This window comes from Martes martes (assembly GCF_963455335.1).
Source record: "Martes martes genome assembly, chromosome: 11".
Classification (NCBI taxonomy): Eukaryota; Metazoa; Chordata; class Mammalia; order Carnivora; family Mustelidae; genus Martes; species Martes martes.
The window spans coordinates 14,295,162-14,321,757 of record NC_137899.1 but is presented as its reverse complement, the minus strand read 5'-3'; the positions used below and the strand labels follow the sequence as shown (position 1 = coordinate 14,321,757).

At 40.8% G+C, this 26,596-nt stretch overlaps 1 protein-coding gene across 1 annotated transcript in view; it reads right to left on the bottom strand.

The window, feature by feature from the left end:
- AMPH (amphiphysin) overlaps positions 1–26,596 on the bottom strand; it is a gene marked incomplete at its 5' end in the record, with an annotated part of 245,667 nt that overhangs the window by 72,335 nt on the left and 146,736 nt on the right. The window contains 4 exons of the mRNA XM_080818126.1: positions 1,581–1,663; positions 2,359–2,434; positions 12,250–12,335; positions 14,908–15,015. Coding sequence (XP_080674252.1) covers positions 1,581–1,663; positions 2,359–2,434; positions 12,250–12,335; positions 14,908–15,015 — 353 coding nt within the window. The remainder of the gene's footprint in view (positions 1–1,580; positions 1,664–2,358; positions 2,435–12,249; positions 12,336–14,907; positions 15,016–26,596) is intronic.

The following is a 26,596-nucleotide window of genomic DNA, read 5'->3' as shown; positions in this document are numbered from 1 at the left end:
ATGACCAGGAGGGCACTGAGGACACATCCTACTCTCTAAGTCTTTCTAATGTCTACAGATTGAGGGAATAGGGTCTATACCCCAAAGTAAGTAAGCTCACACACCACAGCATGGTCTACATATTCAAGGGAGTGGGTCCTGCGGAGAACACGGATGAGCCGCATGATTGAGGCTCTGTGCCAGCAATCATGGCCTCTGCCGGGAAGCACGGCCCCAGTCTATGCTCAATAGGGCAACCACTGAGCTCACTCACCACCTCGTTCTGCAGAGGAATGATGTAAAAAAATGAAAGGAACATTTGTTAAGTGGTCATGACCCCATTTTCTCTTCGTTTTATCTAATTCAGCAATATTGAGATTTTCAGACACAGTTGTCCTTCTCATGTCTTTATGAGGGAGTAACCCTTAATTTTTTCATGTACGTCATTGTTAAAATACCCGATGTCATTTTGACGCTCTTATTACAACTTTCTCTTTGTTTCAAGTTCATACTGAAATACTACAGAGGAAGCAGTAGTCATTTCATGTATTCTCTTAGGGAATGTCCTTTTCCTTAGAAAAATAAAAGATACTAAATGCTTATTTCATATAGCTCTGTAACAGATACTATGATGAGTATGGATAATACAAAGAACATCAAAGAAGAAAATCAGCTCTCTCCAGAGAGGTCTGAACATAGGGTGATGGGGGCACCTGTGCAGGAGTGTGTGTTTTTATAAATGTGTGTGTATGAGTATTTATGTTGATTGACATTAAAAATGCAAATAATACCTTACAAACCATTTAGTTCAATACCATCTTTTTTTTCCTGCTGATTAAAAAAAAATAAAGAGAGAGAGAGAGATCTTTAACCAGAGAATTAACTGGACGCACTTAAGGAAGGCAAAGTAAGTTAACTGTATAGTCAGAAACTGGAAAGCTGGATCTTCTTACTTCCAACCCAAGGACCATTAGCCCGCATTCCTTGAGTATATAATGCCTGAGAAGGATGGATTAAAGGGATTCCAAAATCACAGGAGAAAGCTGGTGGGAAGCCAGGTCCTAGAAAGGTAGATGATCTGCTTATGGATAGCTGGGCCTTTGATACCACAAAACAATGTGTAAAAGAATCAAAACAATGCAGTGTTGGAAAGGTCAAGTTAAGAGGTAGGATGGTGGTGAGGTCTCACCTACACCCTTTCCTTTCCCAAAATGGACCATTAAAGATGCCAGCACCAACGATAAGTATAAGGACTCAGTGTCGTGTGTTTGGGGAATTCCTTTCTTCTCCAAAGAAAGTTAACAAGTGCATGACTAGAAATTATATGTTAAAAATCTACACAACTGTTGACAGGTCTCCTAGAAAATGGACAATTCTATTGTGACCACGACAGACACCCACACTGAGTAAATCTGAAAGCTAAAGGTCAACATACAAGCACAGAACGAGGCTGCTGTCAGCCTCAATATGGAAAGTCTCCCTAGTTTTAGATTTTTCTAGAATGAGTAAAATAGCATAGGCTTGTGCAGACTACAGAAATTGCAACAAGCATTATGTTAAAGGTGAATAGACATAACTTGGCTACGATGAAAACAGCCTACCTGGGAGCTCCTTGAATGGTGAAGGCCTTATCAGCGTGCTGGTCACCCAGCTTCGTCATCACTTCATACAATTTGTGGCAAAGCTAGAGGGACAGAGACCATTTGTGTATTAGCTGTTAAGTCATTCTGAGGTCAATTCAGGCTACTGCTCCAAGAAAGGAACTGTCTACTGAGAATCTTACGTGCTATGGATGGTCTCCGGACAACTTAAATTCTACAAATGGGCAATTTAAAACTCATGTCAAAAGTGAAAGGCCACAACACAAATAAACCTTTAAAAAAACAAAATATATCCATTAATCAGAGGACAGAACAGAAAACAAAAACTTATTGCTCCCACTGACTCTACTAGAGATAAAGTCATACAACTACCCTGCTGAACTCAGACTTTAGCGGATGACAGGAAGGCTGATTGTCTGAACGTTCAGATACCCATTCCTCCTCAGCCTAAGAAGTACTGCTTGAACACCAACTTTCAAAGCTGACTGAGAACAAAGCAAAACAAGACCGTGAGAGTGGGACACAGAGAAAAAGCATCTCAGAAGAGAAACGGACACAGGCTGTGATTCCTGGGAGCCTGTCTGTACACCCAGAGATAAAATATGGACAAAACAGAACTATGTGGTCACTACACAACATCAGAGCAACACCACTGAGTGTAGTAACGCACCATGAAAACACACACACAGATGCTGCTGCGGCACCATTTCATGCGCTTTCAGAGAAAAAAAACCGTTCATTTTCTATTCCACGAGTAAAAATAATCATTACTACTCACCACTGCAATTTCCTTATGAAACTTGGCCTCGAGGCTGGAAACGTTTTTGAAAGTGTTGACGTAAAACCCGACCCGTCTACCATGTGGAGACACAGAGTGGAGAGAAGGGCAAGGAAAGATCAGTCAGCAGAACTGTAATTTTAAAGGTGATAAAATCTTAAATAAATGCATTCCTTCCTCTGATGTTTTCTTCCTGTGATGTTGACTAACACCGGACCAAATCTTCTGGTTTGGAGCAGAACCTCTCCTAACGCAGCTGACACCTGCGGAACATGGCTCTCACCTGTGCAGCGCAGCTGGAGATGTGTTTCTGATTCAGCAGGTCCCAGGCGGGGACGGAGGATTTGCATTTCTAGCAAGTTCTCAGTGACACGGAGGCTGCTAGTGCAGGGAGAACGCTTTTGGAAGCACAGCCCTAAGAATGTTTGTATTTTAGACGTGTATCTTGTAAAGGGCCAGAGATAGAGAAGTTTACCTTTCATTTTTATACCCTATGCGTGGTCTCGTTTTGGTACCATGTATTTGGATTCTGAAATATGTTTGGTGGAGGAAACGGAAAACCTATCAGTTCACTGTAATTCCTCAAAGTAAGAGTGTGCTTTCACTGAGCAAATAGAAACACAAGCTCTTCAATAACAATATCTCACACGTTTGTGAAGCAAATCCATGGGGTGGAGGTGTACCGGGACGGGACAGTCTTAGGTCTCTAATAGTTAGCATACCCAGCAGCACTTTCGGATTCAGGCTGGCACCTCCTTTATGGGCTCCCTTTAGTCTCAGTGAGGGCCCTTTGGACTCTATTAATTGAACCCTTCTGAATCCATCTAGTAATTTACTACTTTAACTCATGTTCTTGTTTCAATAACATTCTCAAAAATAACTCCAGAATCCTGACTGGTTCACTAGATTCCAAATCCCAAGTAAGGACTTAGATGCCAGAAACATTAGATAAGGCAGATATATGGAAAAAACATATTCTCGGGGCGGGGGGGGGAAGGGGATTGTAATTTGAATACTTATTTGGGGGGTGCCGGGTGGTTCAGGTGGTTAAGCGTCTGCCTTCAGCTCAGGTCATGATCCCAGGGTCCTGTGATAGAGTCCCACATCGGGCTCCCTGCCTAGAACAGAGCCTGATTCTTCCTCTCCCTCTACCTCTCCCCCCATGCTCACGCTCTCTCTCTGTCTCTCTTCCTTTCTCTCAAATAAATGAATAAAATCTTTAAGCAATGACATGAACAGATAGAGGAAAGGGTGCTTCCCATTTCCTTGTGCCTTGTGGTAAGCAGGATTCCAATAAGCCGGATGGACAAATGTTCCATCCTCATTAAAGACGCCAGAAAGAGCAGCCATTGAAACATTTTACATATTCCCTCACTTCATTCTTGTAACCACCCCCAAGTCAGTGAGCCTCAGTATACTGTCTGGTTAACTGAGGCATGGAGAGATTCAATGTCTAGGGTCTTGCAATTAATCAGTGGAGAACCTGTATTTGGACCCAAAAGGAGGAAAACCAATAGAAAAGCATGTACTGTTAGTCAAGAAATTCTGCTTAAGCACGAGTATCATTATTTCTGTGGTTTCTGATGAAATCAGGTGGTTTAGAATTTTAACAAAATGAAAGATAAAAATTGAGATTCAGAGATGAAATATTAGGGAAGTACTATATGCATCCCATTAGTAAAATTACTTTTTCTACAGTTTAACCTATACCTTAAATTCCTACCATGTTTCACTTATTTATTTTTTACCTTATAAGACTAGTTTGTTTGTGTTTCCTTCATTTTTTTCATTTACTGAGGTTTAACTGATAAATAAAATGGTAAGATATTTAAAGAGTGCATTGTGATGACCTGATATACAATTGTGAGGGGTTCCCCCCATCTAGTTAATTAACACAGATATCACCTTATACATTTATCTTGTGTGTGAACATTTCTACTCTCTCGGCAAATTTCACTTATATAATATAGTGTTATATAGCTATGGGTAACCTTTTAACCAACCTCTCCCTAATTCCCCCACCTCCTGGGCCCTGGTATCCACTTTCCCACTCTCTATTTCTATGAGTTTGCCTTTTTGATTCAGATTCCACATGTGATATGATGCAGTATCACCTCACACCTGTCAGAAGGGCTATCATCAAAAAGAGGTAACAAGTATGGGCAAGGATGTGGAGAAAAGGGACCCCTCGTGCCCTGTTGGTGGGATTATAAGTGGGTGTAGCCAGTGTGGAAAAGCCCTCAAAAAGTTAAAAACAGGGGCGCCTGGGTGGCTCAGTGGGTTAAAACCTCTGCCTTCGGCTCAGGTCATGGTCCCAGGGTCCTGGGATCGAGCCCCGAGTCGGGCTCTCTGCTCAGCGGGGAGCCTGCTTCCTCCTCGCTGCCTGCTTCTCTGCCTACTTGTGATCTCTCTCTCTCTGTGTCAAATAAATAAATAAAATCTTTAAAAAAATAAAAAATAAAAAAAATAAATTAATAAAAAAAAAGTTAAAAACAGAACTACCACTGGATCCAGCAATCCTACTGCTGGGTCGATTTCTGAAGGAAATGAAAACAGGATCTTGGAGAGATGCAGGCACTGCCTTGTTCATGGCAGCGTTCTTCACAGCAGCCAAGATATGAAAGCAATCCCAGTGTCCATCAACCGGTAATGCTTAGAGGTAGGATACATATACACACACAAACACATAGGTCATTTTATGCATTATTTCACAACAAAATGAAAAAGGTGAATTCAGGGACACATGGTCACTGTAGGTATTGAACATTATGATTAAGCAGGACATATGTTCTTCACTGTCTGGTTTACTTCACTCAGAATGATACCCTAAAGGGATACCCTAATAGTTATTCCCAAGTGGTATAACCTTTCTTATGACTGAATAATATCCATTGTGTGTATGTGTATGTGTCTCTGTGTATCTGTAGATAGATGGATGTATAGACAGATAGATAGGTACACATACATATATTAATAAAGAAAATCCTGACACAGGATGTTTAGGGAACTAGTAACTACTTGGGAGGGTCAGACCAACAGCCTAGGAGATGAGAGCCCGGTGAAGAAGGCAGACCTATGCTCTGAGGTCAAGGATCTTACAGATCATCTGCAGGCCATGCTTGCTTGCAGCCTCTAGCCATGTCTAAGGCAGTGGCATGGAGAGGACCTGCAGTGGAGGAAACTGACTAAAGCAGCAGCTGGATGGAAGGTGAGATGGCAAGTCCTGGGACAACACCGCAGAGGGAGTGGCTCACTCTTCTGTTTGCAGGAAAGTCTTCCTAGAGCACCACTTCTCTGGGACTCTCATCAACAGTCATTCCTCATACCTTCCCCCTCATTCAATTACTCAACAAAGGGCTGATTCACTCTGGGTTCATGCCTAGTGGTGGGCTCCAGGGGCTCTAAGAATGACAGTCCATGTAGAGCACAGATTCCTGAATATGCACTCTGTCATTCTGGTGAGTCAAAGAAGCAGACTTCAAGACAGCTTGTGAATGTTAAAGTTACCACAAAAGGTCACCCACAATGAAATATCAAAAATGAGTAGATTTGGACAGAAACAGCTAAGGGCACTGAGAAGACAGGGGAATTAACAGCCTTGTGTCAGCTGCGAATGTCTGCTTGAGAGGATAAACTTAGGCTGCCCTGAAGAAGGGTCAGATTTAAACAGAAGGCAGGAGAAGATGTATGAATGGGAGGGTATAGATGGATGGGGGTGTACATGGATGGAGGGTGTAGGTGGGTGGGGGGTAGATGGACGGGGTAAGATGGGGGTTAGAGATGGATGCAGGTGTAGATGCATGGGGAGTGTAGACGGCCAGGGAAGTACAGATGGACAGGGGGTATAGACCGGGCGTGCAGAAGGGGAGTGTAGATGGAGGGGTTGTGTAGAGTGTAGTTGAACCTCATCGGTGAGTATTGTTTTTATTTTCAAAATAAAACCCTAATGAAGATCTATGAATTAAGACTTGGTGCACAGCTCTACTCTTTCCTTAGAGTAAGTTTCTTGAATATAAGTGCTGTGTGAGAGGCAGACACCATAGAAGCTTTGATGACTAGTGCCAAGCTGTTCCCACCCAGGCTGGGTCCTTTGACTCCCTCAGCTCTCAGCATGAAGTTATACAAAACCGTTGTAAATTTGATAGGCAAGAGTTAACACCTTGCTGACTTTTATATTTATATTCCTTTAATTAAAGTTGATACTTTTTTCTTCATTTATTAGCCGTTAGTTTTGCTTCTTTTGTGAGTCACCTATTCATATTTTGTGTTTATTTTTAGTGCTTATTTTTTTCTTGTTTATTTGTAAGGGAATTACTATTAAACATATTGATCCTTGGACACATTTAGCAAAAACAGGAGTTCCCATTCTTCTGTCTTTAAATTTTATTTTCTGATACATAGTTTATATCAGTTATTATCATGGCAACTGGATGGTTCAGTGGGTTAGGCGTTCGACTCTTGATTTCAGCTCAGGTCATGATCTCAGGGTGGTAAGATTGAGCCCTGCGTCTGGCTCCATGCTCACTGGGGAGTCTGCTTGAGATTCTCCCTCTCCCTCTGTCCCTCCCTGTCACCCCTACTCTCGTTCTCTCTCTCTAGAAAAGACAGTATTATTTAGGGAAATAATTGGTGTGGAGCCAGTAATACCTTGTTGAGAATTACTAAACAAGTATCAATCAATTTTCTAATATTTTTATGGTTTATTTTAGAACTTAAGTCAACTAGCATGTATTTAACTTAGAAGAAAAGTGTTGAATATCTTTGATGCAATTCACCAGATAATGGTTTTCTTCAATTTATGAAATCAGAGACTCTGTTAAAGTAGGGAATGCCTCTGACTTATTCACTACCATAGGCCTAGCACCTAATAAGGCACCTGGTCAGAGCAGGCATGCAGTAAATATTCAATAAATGAATGAATGAATGAACTAGTGTGCATTCATTCCACTGCAAGGGCATATTCTGACTGTACGTGGCTACCTTAGCTTTAGAAAATGGATGTCACCAGCAGGAGGCATACATCCACAAACAGTAGCAGGCCGCGAGTACAGTGAGGTTTCACTTCACAAGGTCTTCATAAACACGGGGCTCTGAGACATTCCTATTTCCCTGAAGGACTCCTCTGAGGCATCCTCAGACCCCTTCTGGTTAGCCGTCAAGACCAACTTCAATCCTTTATTAAGACAGTGCTTTGTCCTTGGAAACAGTGGGAAGGATTAAAAGCTGAGCTATCACCACCAAGGTGCTCAGGCCAGGACACTCTCCCCTGGCGATGCCCTAAGAGAAGCCTGCGTGGGTCAGGGTGGGGTCACTATTTGCCCCTGAGCCCCCTGCAATGGAGGAAGCATCCTCTGCCATCCCACACTTACTAGGGGGGTGGACCGGAAGAAGGAAGAATTTTCTTCTATCTGGCCCCGGATCCTGATCCTCTGAGCACACTGATACACCTCCTCTGAGATTAATCTCAGAGGAGCTTCAGCACCTATACGGCTCATCTCCCAACCTCCCAGGCCCCACCTGTTCACAGTGCCCACAGCATGTGTCTCACGACGTCCCTCTCTCCCCCTCCCTGGGCCCTAACACAAACACAGCAGATCCCCACAATATGACTCTCCACGCAAATAAGAAACTCCTGGCTCACTGACCTTGTGAGCCCTGGATCTTGCCATCACTCAAACTGAGATGAAAACACTCCCCACTCTCACTTCCTGGACCACAAGATCCTTGATTCATTCACTTCTGTTCCACTTGCTAATTTTTTTTTTTAATCTCTCTGAGATCACTGGTCCTTTTCTTCCAGGCTACCGCCCGCTCAGGCTCAGCATCTTGCTTTATCAAGTGTAGGCCTCTCGATGCTGGGGGCCCACTGGGTGGCCAAGCTCCACCAACACCTGGTCTTTATCCCTCACCCTCCACTTGCTCCAGAAATCTTCAGTCCTACATCATCCCATATGTGCCGCTGCCACTGTCAACCTCTCAAAGGCTTCCCTTGCCCTCTCAGCTCCCCTCTATCTGCTGCCACGATTCCTCAGGTCCATCTTAGTCAAGATCCTGTTTCACCAACCATGGTATCGCCAGCGCCTGCAGTCAGGCTTGTGACCCCACCCTCAGCTGGAACCTATCTGGAAACTTCCCTTTGCTTCCCTGGAAGCAATACACTCTTCCTCTCCTCTGCTTAACCTCTGTTTTATAAGTGATTCTCCTGGCACTCCTTCACTGGTAAAATTCTCTCCATTCTTGGCTTCTAAAGTACTACTCTTCTGGGTCTTCTCCTACATCTGTGATTAATTCCCCTCAGGCTCATCTGCAGGCCCCTCTTCCAGCACATTCCTTAAACAGCTGCTGTCAGTACTCACCACAGGAGGGAGGCACAAAAGACACAAAGTGCTAACTTCAATCTCAAGGTGAGTAATATGACTGGGAAGAAAACATATGTATTTATAAAACGATTACATGAAATAAACATTATTTATTGAAAGTCTGCACACAGTCTCACTGTATGTAAGGAGAAGGCCTACATCAGACATCAGGACTTACAGGAGGTACCACAGAAGTCTATTTAAGGGCCAGCTTTCGGATTTATAAACCTTACAGTATCGGGCAAAGTGTTTAACCAGTATCATCCCTGGCCTCCTCATTTGAAAGATGAAGGTATAGGTAATTGTGATAATTAGAGATTATGCATGCAAAGTGCATAAAATGATACCTGAAAATAGACAGTACTCAATAATAAATGAGCTCTTTTTCTCTCACGTAAACATACACAATACACACAATACAGTAAAAAAAACCAATATATATATAAAGGCCTAACTAAAATTAATAAATCAGGAAAGAAAAGTGTTGGTGAGGATGTGGAGGTTCCTCAAAAAGATAAAAACAGAGCCACCCTACAACCCAGCAAAATATGGTATTTATCCAAAAGATGCAAATATAGTGATCCAAAGGGGCACCCGTACCCCAATGTTTCTAGCAGCAGTGTCCACGATAGCCAAACAATGGAAAGAACCCAGAGGTCCATCAACAGATGAATGGATAAAGATGTAATACACACACACACACACACACACACACACACACACAATGGACTATTACTCAGCCATCAAAAACCCCTGAAATTTTACCATTTGCAATGATGTGGGTAGAGCTAGAGGGTACTATGCTAAATGAAATAAATCAGAAAAAGACAGATTTCACTCATATGCAGAATTTAAGAAGCAAAACAGGATCACAGGGTAAGGGAGGGAAAAATAAAATAAGACAAAATCTGAGAGGGAAATAAACCATAAGAGACTCTTAACTCTAGAAAACAAACTGCAGTTTGCTGGAGGGGAGGGGGTGGGGGGATGGGGTAACTGGGTGATCAGCATGAAAGCGGGCATGAGATGTGATGAGCACTGGGTGTTACATGTAACTGATGAATCACTGAACTCTACCTCTGAAACTAATAATGTACTATACGTTAATTGAATTTAAATAAAACAAAAAAAAATTTTGAAAAGGCCTAAACTAGGTTTTCATCAAAAGGCAGGACCTGATTGACATACAAAGGAGTGAGCCTTGAGTGTGGGAATAAGTCAGTGGATTATAAAGCACCGAAGCATTGAGACTGCTTTTGGCCAGATGAGGGGAAAGGTTTCCCTCCAAATTTATCCTTCAAATATTCCCATTGTGTTTAAATTCTTATAAAGTCTTTCATATTACAAGATACCCTGACAGATTCTTACACTGAATGACCAAATACTATTTGGGGAACACACATAAGCCTCAATGACATCAGTCATTGCTGGTTTTGAATTCTTACAGAGAACATTAGGAAAAGAAATTCGTTACACACCCAATACATATTAAGGCAAATAATAACTGTGTTCTGGCAATGTTGGCCATTTCCCCAGAAGTATTATCTCATAATTGGAAGTGCTGAGTATTGTGGTACCTTAGCTCTCGCAAAATCAGTTTAAAAAGCAATTGAGTAAGTTATTACATTTGAGACCACAAAAATTCCTTTAGAGGGGGAATGAACAGAGTAACTGTCTAAATTGTATGCAAATGACAACTTGTGTTTGGGACGGGATATCTGTGGGGGAAGATAATAAGCTCTGGAGAACTACCAGCTGACTTGATGAGTGTCCTTAGTAAGGACGAAGACCAGGATGCCAAAGACAGATATAAAGATCTTAGATACAAGTATTGCTTGAAATATGAGTGTCAAATACATTTCTTTTCTTAAAAGATTTTATTTATTTATTTATTTGACAGAGAGAGGGAACACAAGCAGGCAGAGTGGGAGAGAGAGAAGCAGGCTTCCTGCCGAGCAGGAAACCTGATGTGGGCCTTGATCCCAGGACTCTAGGATCATGACCTGAGCTGAAGGCAGAAGGCAGATGCTTAGACACTGAGGCACCCAGGCATCCGTAAAATAGATTTCTTAAAAAAATATAATTTCATATAATTTGTGATTTTAAAAAGGCATGAATAATTCAATTAAAATTATGAATAGGTATTTGCTTCATCTGTATCCCTAGAAGTTTTATATGTTCAGGCTGCTCAAGATCCTCTTCTTTGGGCACACACAGTAGGCTCCTTAGCAAAGATTTGTCAAGGTAGAGCTTCTAAATGACAAGGTAGACAGGATGAGGTCAAAGACACAAGTGTGAGGACAAGACCACCATCATCACCCACAGTGAGAGTAAGGACAGTGGCAGTGTGAATAGGGAGAGAGAGACCAATCCAGAAGACCACAGAGAAAAAGGATGGATTGATTCCTTTGATGGTCCTCTGGTTTTCTATAGTTTCTGACTCCACAGTTTGTACTCTGGGAGCCCAAGAATGATAGTACCACAAAGAGAAATACAGATGTTGAAAGGATGAGTAAATTCTGATGAGCGATGAGCTAATTTCACACATGTTAAAATTTGGGTTATGGCTGAACATTGAACGTCATGCCCTACGGGCTGATTTTATCAGGAACTAACCAGAATTTCCTCCAGATATTTCAGTAGTTCAAAAATAAACATGGAGTGCCTACTCTAGGCAAAAAATTGAGGCAAACTCAATTTTTTGGATAAACTCCACTCTAGATCCTCAAAATGCTCCCAATTTTAGAGGATAAGTAGGAACTCCAGATTATGGAGGAAAGTTTTAAGGGATGCCAATCTGGTTGGAAGCTGGGCTAGATGGTTTGCCTTAAAGCAGGGTTGCACAGAGAACACAATTCTGTTTATTTGGCAGGGGAGTTTGAGGCACTGATGTAAATTGAGAGACATAAGGACCCACTGCATCCGACAACTTCTTGGTTCTACCACTGAGTGGGAAAAAGAAGACAAAGGATAGACAATGCTCTTAATGCCACAGGAAATGCAGAGTACCCATAAGAAGAAGAATATTTAGCCCTTCAAACAGGAATGAAGTTCAGGTTAAAAGGTCAAAACTGAAAGCAGAGATTTGACATCAAAGTCGGAAGACCAGATGACCTCTCGGAATAAATGGAGTCCTACCAAGAGCTAAAGTGTATCCTCGTAAATTTCAAAGTTAAGGGCAGTTTTCCGCATGCCTCTAATTGAGATCCGGGGCCCCATTTGAGAAATAGATCAAGGTCTAAAACTCTGCCGTCAATAGAATAGCTGGGAGCCTCATGTTGTTATTTAAATTTAAATGAATCAAAACAAAATAAATTACATCTAAAATGCAGTTCCTCCACCATACTAGCTATAGTCCAAGTGTTCAACAGCCCACCATATGTGGCAAGTAGCTATTGTCTAAAATTACAGAAATAGAACACTTCTCTTGGATGGCGCTTTAGCGTCACAAGCAATAAAGACAAGAGAAGGGATTTCCCTGTTCTTGATTTTTCAAAAGGAATATGTACACCCTGTACAGAAGCAACTTTACCTTGACCATAACGACGGTAACTCTTCTTGTAAGTCAACGTTAAACTCTTCAAATACTTTCTGTGCTTTCTGAAATTCTTCTTCTGCCTAGAAGACACATAACAAGTGTTTATGCTAAAAAATGTCATTGAAACGCAAGCCATTTCTATATACAACAACAACATTTAACATAAAATGGGAATAGCTTTACAGCATATTGAGAAGGACAGAAATTTGTATGGTTAAAATCCACATAATTTTGGGAGTGCCTGGATGGCTCAGTTGGTCGGGCATCTGACTCTTGATTTAGGCTTTGGTCATGATTTCAGGGTAAGTCTGAGCCCCCCATCAGGCTCCAGGCTGGGTATGAAGCCTACTTAAGATTCTTTCTCTCCTTCTCCCACTACCCCTCCCCCACTCACAAGCACACGCATATTCCTCTCAAAAACAAACCAAAAAACAAATAAAATTCGAATAATTTTTTTCAGTAACAGTGAAATAGTCTTTTTTTTTTTAAAGGTTTATTTATTTATTTATTTGACAGACAGAGATCACAAGTAGGCAGAGAGGCAGGCAGAAAGAGAGGAAGGGAAGCAGGCTCCAATGCGGGGCTTGATCCTAGGACCCTGGGATCATGATCTGAGCCGAAGGCAGAGGCTTTAACCCACTGAGCCACCCAGGCGCCCCGAAATAGTAAGTCTTATTAAGACACAAAAACTGACTTGATTACAATAGTTGCTTTTGTAGCCTGGGAGTTTGGCCACAAAAATATAATTGCCTGTCCCATACACTGCTCTGTTCTGGATACTGGACATGGATACTTCCCAAAGGACTTCCCCATCTAGTGAGAAATCTAAATAATTATGTCACAAACTAGCACTTACAAACTATTGCAGAGCATGCTACTGGGGAAGACGGTACAGAAACAGAAGATTCCATAGGGAAAGTGACATTCTAAAGGAATCTTGAAGAATCAGCAAATGTTCCCTGAAGAAGCAGGGGGAGAGGTGCTACAATGCATAAAGGTGGTGTTCCCTGGGTTAGAATCCTAGCTTACTAATGGTGCCAATTTGTGAAATGGTTTTAACGTTCTTCATCTCTGATGACTCACTGATAAAATGGAGATGGTAATGCCCACTTCACAGGTATCATGAGTATTAAGAAGCAATGGCACAGATGAGAGGGTGCCTGGCACCTAAGGTGTCTTACGCAAAGGGCAGCTCTCATCGTGGCTGCTCAGGAACTGATGTGTGGGTCGGGAGAGCTTTAGTTCAGGGTGTGGGTATGAAAGGAGGAGCAGAGGGGAAGGAAGATTCAAAAGCTGATTAGGATGAATAGGGGAGTCATAACCAAGTTGTGCAGGTCTCATATGCACATTAAGAAATTTAGATTTGTTTTCTACAGGCTATCCGAGCCATTAAAAGACAAGCAGTGGAGAAACTTATCTAGATATGTGATGTAGAAATACTATTCAGACAGCTGTGTGTAGGCAGATAGGAGGAGGCAAGACTGAAAGCAAAGGGAATAGTTAGCAGGTGTCAGTTCGCATCTGTAAGTGACTGGCTTACATAGTAAAAGCTACTGAAACAGGTTTTCTAAAAGAAAACAAATGTTCTATAAGCCCAGCACATATCTGCACTCTCTGGCAACCATAGGTTATGTCTTAGAATTTCAAATTTGGTTTTCTATCTGAATCTGCCTTTTTTTTTTTTTAAGATTTTATTTATTTATTTATTTGACAGAGAGAAATCACAAGTAGGCAGAGAGGCAGGGAGAGAGAGAGAGGAGGAAGCAGGCTCCCCCCAAAGCAGAGAGCCCAATGCGGGACTCGATCCCAGGACCCTGAGATCATGACCTGAGCCGAAGGCAGAGGCCTAACCCACTGAGCCACCCAGGCACCCCCTGAATCTGCCTTTTAACTTCAAATATGGACCTTAAACACAGAAAGAAGTGGAGAAACACATTACTTTCACTGAGTCTGCAGTATTGCTGGGGCCAAGGTTTACTCTGACCAAAATGTGTGAGTCAGTGTCAGCCATGGGAACTCTAGTCACGTGAAAAACCTTATGAAAAATTAGGGAAAGCAGCCCATAAGTACCATGTATCAGCTTAAATTCTGTCCTAATTCCACTCTCCTTCAAAAAGGAAATAACAGGTATACCTTGTTTTGCTATGCTTTGCTTCACTGTGCTTTACTGACACTGAATATTTTTACAGACTGGGGGTTTGTGGCAACCCTGCACCAAGCAAACCTATAGGTAACATTTTTCTAGCAGCATTTCCTTACCTCATGTCTCTGTCTCACATTCATGTAATTCTCGCAATATTTAAGCATTTTCATTATTATTATATTTGTTATAATCTATGATCAGTGACTATGACTTGCTGAAAGCTCATGTAATAAAATTTTTAGCAATAAAGTATTTCTAATGAAAATATTATACTTTTAAACCCAATGCTATTACACACTTGATAGACAATGGTATAGTGTCAACATAACTTTCGGATATACTGGGTAACTAAAAAATTCATTTGATGGCTTTATTACAGTATTTGTTTTATTTGTCATGGTTGGGAACTAAACCCAAAACATCTCTGAGTTTTGCTTAATTTTAAAAAGCAAAGTTGTTATACATCATATAATATGGAGAGTGGTGTCAACAGTTGGATCAATTCTTACCTTTGAGATCCGACTTTCATCCTTCCTCTTGGAGCTCTGTAAAGCTTCCAGGTGGTGGCGAGCACTGTCATAGTCCACCAGCTTCCTGCTGCGTTTTGCAATGCGATTCTGTTGACAAGGAAACGCATGCATGATTATAGATTCTCTTTTTGATTACTAAAATGCTTCCATTGTGCAGAGTGACAGAGGATCTTGACTGGACACTGAAAGTGAACCAGAATTTCAGTCAACGAGTGATACCTGGAAATCCCACTACCACCTCCAATTCTCTCTGTAAAAACCATCAGGTAAATAGCTTTCCTTCTGAAAATAATTAGGCTGATTATGAACAGTGAAAGGCAGAATTTGCAGTCAAGATCAGAAATATTCCAGAACTGGTTAAGGGAAGCAATACGATCTTTTACCCTCTATTCTAAGTCTTTCAATGTTTCATTTTGAATATCATAGAAGACTCTAGTAAGATTTGGTTTTAGAATTCTAATAATACTCATACCAACAGAAGTTCTATAATGCAAATTGACTTCCTAAAAAAATCCTTTTTCTTAGTCATGTTCCTCAATCCTTCTGTTCATTAGAATCACCTGAGGAGCCATAAAAACACATGCATCCTTAGAGACTCCACTTTCATTTAGGATATAGATGGCTACAACAAATGTCACTCTCACACAGACAAGAAAAATTTTGGATAATCTATGAAAGGATAACTCCTTTTGATTCCATCAGAGACCTAAGGGTCACAAGGCAGCAAAATAATCTGAAGTCTTGTATTTGGGAAGAAGAACAAAGTCCCCCAAGGAGAGACAAGACAACAAATCATTTGTGCCAACAAACCAAAGTACGGGTAGAAGTTGTGGATATGAAGACATCAGCCAACATTTTAACAAAATGGTAGAGGCCTAGCGTGGGTTAATGTATCACTGTGGAAAGCTGGGTAGCCAAGACACAAGGCCAAATTGCACTTAAGGGAAAGCTCTTTCCTTCAGCCTCCAATGGATGCTCTAAGAACGCTTGGGAAGAAGATACTCTTTAGCAGTACAGGTGAGAATGAAGTGAGCTATAGGTGTTACAGGGTGGGCACTGGGCTGTCCCCATTTCATACACCTTTTTCTCTTACAAGGCAAAAGGTGTAAGTTGCTTAAGGAGGGAGCCCACAGAGAACAGGCAAAGGTATACTGCTTGATGGAGAGGAATAGAAGCAAAACCAATCTTGCCCTGCAAAAGGATTAGGAAACCCTTCCTGCCCCTACGATATATGTAAAGATCAATTTTACACAAGGAAGGATAGAAGAAAAATCTCTACTGATTGGGGAGGGGTATAAAACCTTCTTGGGCCATGGGCTGTCTCCTTTAACAAGCAGAGGTCTGTTTCCACTCGAATGGGTCAGGAAACTCCTAAGGTCAACCAAAGATATGAGACTGATGTTGCTTAAGACAGGCCAAGAACATGGGGCCCCTGTGTGGCTCAGTTGTTAAGTGTCTGCCTTCAGCTCAGGTCATGATCCCAGGGTCCTGGGATTGAGCACGGCATCAGGCTCCCTGCTCAGCAAGAAGCCTGTGTCTCCCTCTCCCACTTCCCCTGCTTGTGTTTCCTCTTTCACTGTCTCTCTCTCTCTCTGTCAGATAAATAAATAAAATCTTAAAAAAAAAAAAAAAAAGGAAAGGCCAAGCAAGTATAACAAAAACCAGCCATATCCCCATTATAAGTCTAACACTCAACAATAAGTGATAGCTGGGGAGGCAGAATCAAGATGGCAGAGGAGTAGTAGGCTGGGATGACATCAGGTAGCAGGAGTTAAGCTAGAGTTAAGCTAGATAGTTATCGAAAAATTCCAAACACCTACAAATCCAACAGGAGATAGAAGTGAAGAAGAGCAACAATTCTAGAAACCAAAAATTGACCACTTTTTGAAAGGTAGGACATGAGAGAAGTGAATCAGAAGTGATGGGAAGATAGACTGCAGGGGGAGGGGCCGGCTCCCCGCAAGCAGCCGAGCAACGGAGCACAAAATCAGAACTTTTAGAAGTCTGTTCCACTAAGGGACATTGCTCCAGAGGCTAACCAGGAAATTAAGGAAGAACTGAAAAAAATTCATGGAAACAAATGATAATGAAAACACAATGGTTCAAAATCTGTGGGACACAGCAAAGGCAGTCCTGAGAGGAAAATATATAGTGACACAAGCCTTTCTCAAGAAACAAGAAAGGTTTCAAATACACAACCTAACCCTACACCTAAAGGAGCTGGAGAAAGAACAGCAAAGAAAGCCTAAATCCAGCAGAAGAAGAGAAATAATAAAGATCAGAGCAGAAATCAATTAACTAGAAACCAAAAAAACCAGTAGAACAAATCAATGAACCTAGGAGCTGGTTCTTTGAATGAATTAATGAGATGGATAAACCCCTTCCCAGACTTATCAAAAAGAAAAGAGAAAGGACCCAAATAAATAAAACCATGAATGAAAGAGGAGAGATCACAAACAACACCAAAGACATACAAACAATTATAAAAACATAATATGAGCAACTATACGCCAGCAAATTGGACAATCTGGAAGAAATGAATGCATTCCTAGAGACATATAAACTACCACAACTGAACCAGGATGAAAGAGAAAACCTGAACAGACCCATAACCAGTAAGGAGATTGAAGCAGTCATCAAAAATCTCCAAACAAGGGCCCAGGGCCAGATGGCTTTCCAGGGGAAGCAAGCATTAAAAGAAGCATTAAAAAGAAGCATTAAAACAAGCATTAAACAAGCATTAAAACAAGCATTAAAAGAAGAAATGAGGGGCACCTGGGTGGCTCAGTGGGTTAAAGCCTCTGCCTTCAGCTCAGGTCATGATCTCAGGGTACTGGGATCAAGCCCCACACCAGGGTCTCTGCTCAGCAGGGAGCATGCTTTCTCCTCTCTCTCTCTCTGCCTGCCTCTCTGCCTACTTGTGATCTGTCTGTTAAATAAATAAAAACCTTTTAAAAATAAATAAATAAAAGAAGAATTAAATCCTATTCCCCTGAGACTGTTCCAAAAAATAGAAATGGAAGGAAAACTGCCAAACTCATTTTATGAGGCAAGCATTACCTTGATCCCAAAACAAGACAAAGACCCCATCAAAAAGGAGAAATAGAGACCAATATCCTTGATGCACACAGATGTGAAAATTCTCACCAAAATACTAACCAATAGGATCCAACAGTACATCAAAAGGATTATTCACCACGACCAAGTGGATTTATTCCAGGGCTGCAAGGTTGGTTCAACATCCACAAATCAATCAGTGTGATACAATACATTAATAAAAGAAAGAACAAGAACCATATGATACTTTTGTTTCCTTCGCCTTTGGAGACATATCTTGAAAGAAGTTGCTGTGGCTGATATCAAAGAGGTTACTGCCTATGTTCTCCTCGAGGATTCTGATGGATTCCTGTCTCACGTTGAGGTCTTTTATCCATTTCGAGTTTATCTTTGTGTACGGTGTAAGAGAACGGTCGAGTTTCATTCTTCTACATATAGCTGTCCAGTTTTCCCAGCACCATTTATTGAAGAGACTGTCTTTATTCCACTGGATATTTTTTCCTGTTTTGTCGAAGATTATTTGACCATAGAGTTGAGGGTCCATATCTGGGCTCTCTACTCTGTTCCACTGGTCCATGTGTCTGTTTTTATGCCAGTACCATGCTGTCTTGGTGATCACAGCTTTGTAGTAAAGCTTGAAATCAGGTAACATGATGCCGCCAGTTTTATTTTTGTTTTTCAACATTTCCTTAGCAATTTGGGATCTGTTCTGATTCCATACAAATTTTAGGATTATTTGCTCCAGCTCTTTGAAAAATACTGGTGGAATTTTGATTGGAATGGCATTAAAAGTATAGATTGCTCTGGGCAATATAGACATTTTAACGATGTTTATTCTTCCAATCCAAGAGCATGGAATGGTCTTCCATCTTTTTGTGTCTTCTTCAATTTCTTTTAGGAGTGTTCTGTAGTTCCTCGAGTACAGATCTTTAACCTCTTTGGTTAGGTTTATTCTGCGGTATCTTATGGTTCTTGGTGCTATACTAAATGGAATCAATTCTCTAATTTGCCTTTCTGTATTTTCATTATTAGTGTATAAGAAAGCCACTGATTTCTGGACATTGACTTTGTATCCTGCCACATTACTGAATTGCTGTATGAGTTCTAGTAGTTTGGGGGTGGAGTCTTTCGGGTTTTCCATATAAAGAATCATGTCATCTGCGAAGAGAGAGAGTTTGACTTCTTCCTTGCCAATTTGGATACCTTTTATTTCTCTTTGTTGTCTGATTGCTGTTGCTAGGACTTCTAATACAATGTCGAACAAGAGTGGTGAGATATGTCTCCAAAGGCGAAGGAAACAAAAGCGAAAATGAACTTTTGGGACTTCATCAAGATCAAAAGCTTCTGCACAGCAAAAGAAACAGTCAACAAAACAAAGAGGCAACCCACGGAATGGGAGAAGATATTTGCAAATGACAGTACAGACAAAAGGTTGATATCCAGGATCTATAAAGAACTCCTCAAACTCAACACACACAAAACAGACGATCATATTAAAAAATGGGCAGAAGATATGAACAGACACTTCTCCAATGAAGACATACAAATGGCTACCAGACACATGACAAAATGTTCATCATCACTAGCCATCAGGGAGATTCAAATCAAAACCACATTGAGATACCACCTTACACCAGTTAGAATGGCCAAAATTAGCAAGACAGGAAACAACGTGTGCTGGAGAGGATGTGGAGAAAGGGGAACCCTCTTACACTGTTGGTGGGAATGCAAACTGGTGCAGCCACTTTGGAGAACAGTGTGGAGATTCCTCAGGAAATTAAAAATAGAGCTTCCCTATGACCCTGCAATTGCACTACTGGGTATTTACCCCAAAGATACAGATGTAGTGAAAAGAAGGGCCATCTGTACCCCAATGTTTATAGCAGCAATGGCCACGGTCGCCAAACTGTGGAAAGAACCAAGATGCCCTTCAATGGATGAATGGATAAGGAAGATGTGGTCCATATACACTATGGAGTATTATGCCTCCATCAGAAAGGACGAATACCCAACTTTTGTAGCAACATGGACGGGACTGGAAGAGATTATGCTGAGTGAAATAAGTCAAACAGAGAGAGTCAAGTATCATATGGTTTCACTTATTTGTGAAGCATAACAAATAATATAGAGGACAAGGGGAGATGAAGAGGAGAAGGGAGTTGAGGGAAATTGGAAGGGGAGGTGAACCATGAGAGACTACAGACTCTGAAAAACAACCTGAGGGTTTTGAAGGGGTGGGGGTGGGAGGTTGGGGGAACCAGGTGGTGGGTATTAGGGAGGGCACAGATTGCATGGAGCACTGGGTGTGGTGAAAAAACAATGAATACTGTTATGTTGAAAAAAAAAAAAAGAATCATATGATACTTTCAATAGATGCTGCAAAAGCATTTGACAAAGCACAGCATCCTTTCTTCATCAAAACTCTTCAAAGTGTAAGGATAGGGGGTACTTACTCAATATCATCAAACCCATCCATGAAAATCCCACACCGAATATCATTCTCAATGGAGAAAAACTGAGACCTTTTCTGCTAAGGTCAGGAACATGGCAGGGATGTCCATTATCACTAAGGTTATTCAACATAGTACTAGAAGTCCTAGCCTCAGCAATCAGACAACAAAAAGAAATTAAAGGCATCCAAACTGGAAAAGAAGTCAAAGTATCACTCCTTGCAGATGATATGATACTTTATGTAGAAAACCCAAAAGACTCCACTCCAAATCTGCTAGAACTTTTCTGGGAATTCAGTAAAGTGTCAGGATATAAAATCAATGCACAGAAATTTTTTGCATTTATATACACCAACAACAAGACAGAAGAAAGAGAAATTAAGGGGTCAATCCTATTTACAATTGCACCCCAAACCATAAGATACCTAGGAATAAACCTAACCAAAGAGGCAAAGAATCTGTACTCAGAAGACTATGAAGTACTCATGAAAGAAATTGAGGAAGACACAAAGAAATGGAAAAATGTTCCATGCTCATGATTGGAAGAACAAATATTGTGAAAATGTGTATGCTACCTAAAGCAATCTATACATTTAATGCAATCCCTAACAAAATCCCATCCATTTTTTTGAACAAAATGGAACAAATAATCCTAAAATTTGTATGGAACCAGAAAAAACCTCAAATAGCCAGAGGAATGTTGAAAAAGAAAGCCAAAGTTGGCGGCATCACAATTCCAGACTTCAAGCTCTATGAAGCTCTGTCATCCTCAAGACAGTATGGTACTGGCACTAAAACAGACACATAGATGAGTGGAACAGAATAGAGAGCCCAGAAATAGACCCTCAACTCTATGGTCAACTAATCTTCGACAAAGCAGGAAAGAATGTCCAATGGAAAAAAGTCTCTTCAACAAATGGGGTTGGGACAACTGGATGGCCACATGCAGAAAAATGAAACTGGACCATTTCCTTACACCACACACAAAAACAGACTCAAAATGGATGAAAGACCTCAATGTGAGAAAGGAATCCACCAAAATCCTTGAGGAGAACACAGGCAGCAATCTCTTCCACCTCAGTCACAGCAACTTCTTCCTAGAAACATTGCCAAAGGCAAGGGAAGCAAAGGCAAAAATGAACTATTGGGATTTCATCAAGATCAAAAGCTTTTACACAGCAAAGGAAACAGTCAACAAAACCAAAAGACAACTGACAGAATGGGAGAAGATATTTGCAAACAACATATCAGATAAAGGGCTAGTATCCAAAATCTATAGAGAACTAATCAAACTCAACACCCAAAGAACAAAGAATCCAAATCAAGAAATGGGCAGAGGACATGAACAGACATTTCTCCAAAGAAGATATCCAGATGGCCAACAGACACATGAAAAAGTGTTCCATATCACTCGGCATGAGGAAATACAAATCAAAACCACAATGAGATACCACCTCATGCCAGTCAGAATGGCTAAAATTAATAAGTCAGGAAACGACAGATGCTGGCGAGGATGTGGAGAAAGGGGAACCCTCCTACACTGCTGGTGGGAATGCAAGCTGGTGCAGCCACTCTGGAAAACAGCATGGAAGATCCTCAAAAAGTTGAGAACAGAGCTACCTTACGACCCAGGAATCGCACTACTGGGTATTTACCCTAGAGATATGAATGTAGTGATCTGAAGGGGCACATGCACCTCAATGTTTATAGCAGCATTAGCCAAACCATGGCAAGAACCTAGATGTCCATCAACAGATGAATGGATAAAGAAGATGTGGTGTATATATACAATGGAATACTATGCAGCCATCAAAAGAAATGAAATCTTGCCATTTGCAATGACGTGGATGGAACTAGAGGGTATTATGCTTAGCGAAATAAGTCAATCAGAGAAAGACAATTACATGATCTCCCTGATATGAGGAAGTTGAGAGGCAAAGTGGGAGGTCTAAGGAGTAGGGAAGGAAAAAAATGAAACAAGATGAGATCAGGAGGGAGACAAGCCGTAAGAGACTCTCAATCTCACAAAACAAACTGAGGGTTACTGGTGGGGGGGGGGGGCGTAGGTAGAGGGTAGTTGGGTTAAGGACATTGGGGAAGGTATGTGCTATGGTGAGTACTGTGAAGTGTGTAAACCTGGCAATTCACAGACCTGTACCCCTGAGGCTAATAATACATTATATGTTAATAAAAAATTAAAAAAAAAAGTGATACCTGCCTACCACTGGAGGTAGGGCAAGTGTATAGAGAGAGGCCCCTTCTGCAGTACAGGCATACAAGGAAGTAAGATCTGATAGGGAACAAGGACACAGAGTAAAATTCTCTGGCATCCAATGGCCTACACTACATGGAGCAAAGGAGAGGCAAAAATCAGACTTCAACCCAACAGTCTGAAAACATAGATGTTGGCAGATAAGCACAAGGCATTAGCAGCCCAATTCCAAAGGAATGTCAAAGCCATAGTGCAATGAAAGTAATAATAGTAATAATCATAATAACCAACAAACCTAAATCCAGCTCAATTCATGATCAGATTGATTTGCACCGCCTTCCACTACTGGCCTGACAAAAAGTCATGCCCATTTCAAGGCATTTACTTCAGGCTTCACGCTAAATGATGTCTTGGGAATCAATCTAAACTTATGAAACACACACAAAAAGAAAACCCATGGGAAAAGATAAAGCAATCAAAAGAACCAGACAGAGACATAACCCAGATGCTGGAAATACCAAACAGAAATTTGAAAATGACTATGACTAATATGTGGAAGTATCCAGTGGGAAAGGAGAATAACAGACATAAACTGATGGGTCATTTCTGTAGAAATATGGAAACTTTAATGGTCAAATAAAAATCAAGTGGAAAAGGTAAAAAATTTTTAAAAAAGGATGTCAGAGAGGAAAAATTTCTTTGATATACTAATTGCTACACTTGAAACAGCCAAGAAGGAACAGTGTACTTGAAAATGCATCAAGAAAAATTATTCACGTTAAAACACAAAGAGATCTTGATGAAGTCCCAAAAGTTCATTTTCTCTTTTGTTTCCTTTGCCTTTGGAGGTATATCTTGAAAGAAGTTGCTGTGGCCCATGTCAAAGAGGTTACTGCCTATGTTCTCCTGTAGGATTTTGGTAGATTCCTGCTTCACGTTGAGGTCTTTTATCCATTTCGAGTTTATTTCTGTGTATGGTATAAGAGAATGGTCATGTTTCATTCTTCTACACACAGCTGTCCAATTTTCCCAGAACCATTTATTGAAGAGACTGTCTTTTTTCCACTGTATATTTTGTCCTGCTTTGTCAGAGATTACTTGACCATAGAGTTGAGGGTCCATATCTGGGCCCTCTACTCTGTTCCACTGTGTCTGTTTTCGTGCTAGTACCATGTTATCTTGGTGATCACAGATTTGTAGTAAAGCTTGAAATCGGTCAATGTGATGCCCCCACTTTTTTCTTTTTCAACATTTCCTTAGCAATTCAGGGTCTTTTCTGGTTCTATACAAATTTTAGGATTGTTTGTTCCAGCTCTTCAGAAAATGTCCATGGAATTTTGCTCGGAACAACACTGAAAGTATAGATGGCTCTTGGCAGTATAAACATCTTGACAATGTTTATTCTTCCAATCCATGAGAATGGAATGCTCTTCCATCTTTTTATGTCTTCTTCAATTTCTTTCATGAGTGTTCTGAAGTTCGTTGAGTACAGATCCTTTACCTCTTTGGTTAGGTTTATTCCCAGGTATCTTATGGTTCTTGGTGCTCCAGTAAATGGAATCGATTCTCTAATTTCCCTTCCTATATTTTCATTGTTAGTGTATAAGAAAGCAAGTGATTTCTGTAGATTGATTTTGTATCCTGCCACATTACTGAATTGCTGTATGAATTCTAGTAGTTTGGGGGTGGAGTCCTCTGGGTTTTCCATTTAAAGTATCATGTCATCTGCGAAGACGGAGAGTTTGACAACTTCTTTGCCAATTTGAATACATTTTATTTCTTTTTGTTGTCTGATTGCTGTTGCTAGGACTTCTAGTACTATGTTGAACAACAGTGGTGAGATTGGACATTCTTGTCTTGTTCCTGATCTCAGAGGGAATGCTGTCAGCTTTTCCCTATTGAGGATGATATTCACTGTGGGTTTTTCATAGATAGATTTTATGGAGTAATGTTCCCTTTATCCCTATACTTTGAATCGTTTTAATCAGGAACGGATGCTGTATCTTGTCAAATGCTTTTTCTGCATCAATTGAGAGGACCACATGGTTCTTCTCTCTTCTCTTATTGATTTGTTCTATCACACTGATTGATTTGTGAAGTTGAACTACTCTTGCATCCCATGGATAAATCCCACCTGGTAATGGTGGATAATCTTTTTAATGTACTGTTGGATCCTATTAGTTAGGATCCTGTTAAGAATCTTGGCATCTGTATTCCTCAGGGATATTGGTCTGAGATTTTCCTTTTTGATGGGGTCTTTCCCTGGTTTGGGGATCAGGGTAATATTGGCTTCATAAAAAGAGTCTGGAGTTTTCCTTCTGTTTCTATCTTTTGAAACAGCTTCAGGACAATAGGTATTATCTCTTCTTTGAATGTTTGGTAGAATTCTCCAGGGAATCCATCAGGTCCTGGGCCCTTGTTTTTTGGGGAGGTTTTTGATCACTGCTTTAATTTTGTTACTAGATATTGGACTACTGAGGTTGTCAATTTCTTCCTGATTCAGTTTTGGAAGTTTATAGGTTTCCAGGAATGCATCCATTTCATCTAGGTTGCTTAATTTATTGGCATATAACCGTTGATAATTTCTGATGATTGTTTCTATTTCCTTGGTGTTGGTCGAAAATGAACTTTTGGGACTTCATCAAGATAAAAAGCTTCTGCACAGCAATGGAAACAGCAACAAAACAAAGAAGCAACCCGTGGAATGGGAGAAGATACTCGCAAATTACAGTATAGACAAAGGGCTGATAACCAAGATCTATAAAGAACTCCTCAAACTCGACACACACAAAATGAATAATCACATCAAAAAATGGGCAGAAGACATGAACAGACACTTCTCCAATGAAGACATACAAATGACTAACAGACACATGAAAAAGATGTTCATTGTCATTAGCCATCCGGAGATTCAAAACAAAACCACATTGAGATATCACCTCAATGTGGTATCAAACAACAGTTAGAATGGTCAAAATTAACAAGACAGTAAACTACATGTATTGGAGAGGATGTGGAGAAAGGGGACCCTCTTACACTGTTGGTGGGAATGCAAGTTGGCGCAGCCAATTTGGAAAACAATGTGGAGATTCCTTAAGAAATTAAAAATAGAGCTTCCCAATGACCCCGCAATTGCACTACTGGATATTTACACCAAAGATACAGATGTAGTGAAAAGAAGGGCCATCTGTACCCCAATGTTCATAGCAGCAATGGCCACAGTCATCAAACTGTGGAAAGAACCAAGATGCCCTTCCATGGACAAATGGATAAGGAAGATATGGTCCATATATACAATAGAATATTATGCCTCCATCAGAAAGGGTGAATACCCAACTTTTGTATCTACAAGAACGGGACTGGAGGATATATGCTGAGTGAAATAAGTCAAGCAGAGAGAGTCAATTATCATATGATTTCACTTACTTGGGGAGCATAAGGAATAACATGGAGAGCATTAGGAGAAGGAAAGGAGAAGTGAGTTGGGGAAATCGAGTGGGAGATGAACCATGAGAGACTGTGGACTCTGAGAAACAAACTGAGGGTTTTGGAGGGAAGGGGGGTGGGAGGTTCAGTGATCCTGGTGGTAGGTTTTATGGAGGGCACACATTGCATGGAGCACTGGGTGTGGTGCATAAACAATGAATTCCATTACACTGAAAACAAATGAAAAAATAAATAAAATTCAAAAAAAAAAGAAATTAAATTAGAGCTACCCTATGACCCTGCTATTGCACTATTGAGTATTTACCTCAAAGATACAGATGTAGTGAAAAGAAGGGTCATGTGTACCCCAATGTTCATAGCAGCAATGGTCACAGTCACCAAAACGTGGAAAGAACCAAGATGCCCTACAACAGACAAATGGATAAAGAAGATATGGTCCATATATACAATGGAGTATTATGCCTCCATCAGAAAGGATAAATACCCAACTTTTCTATCAACA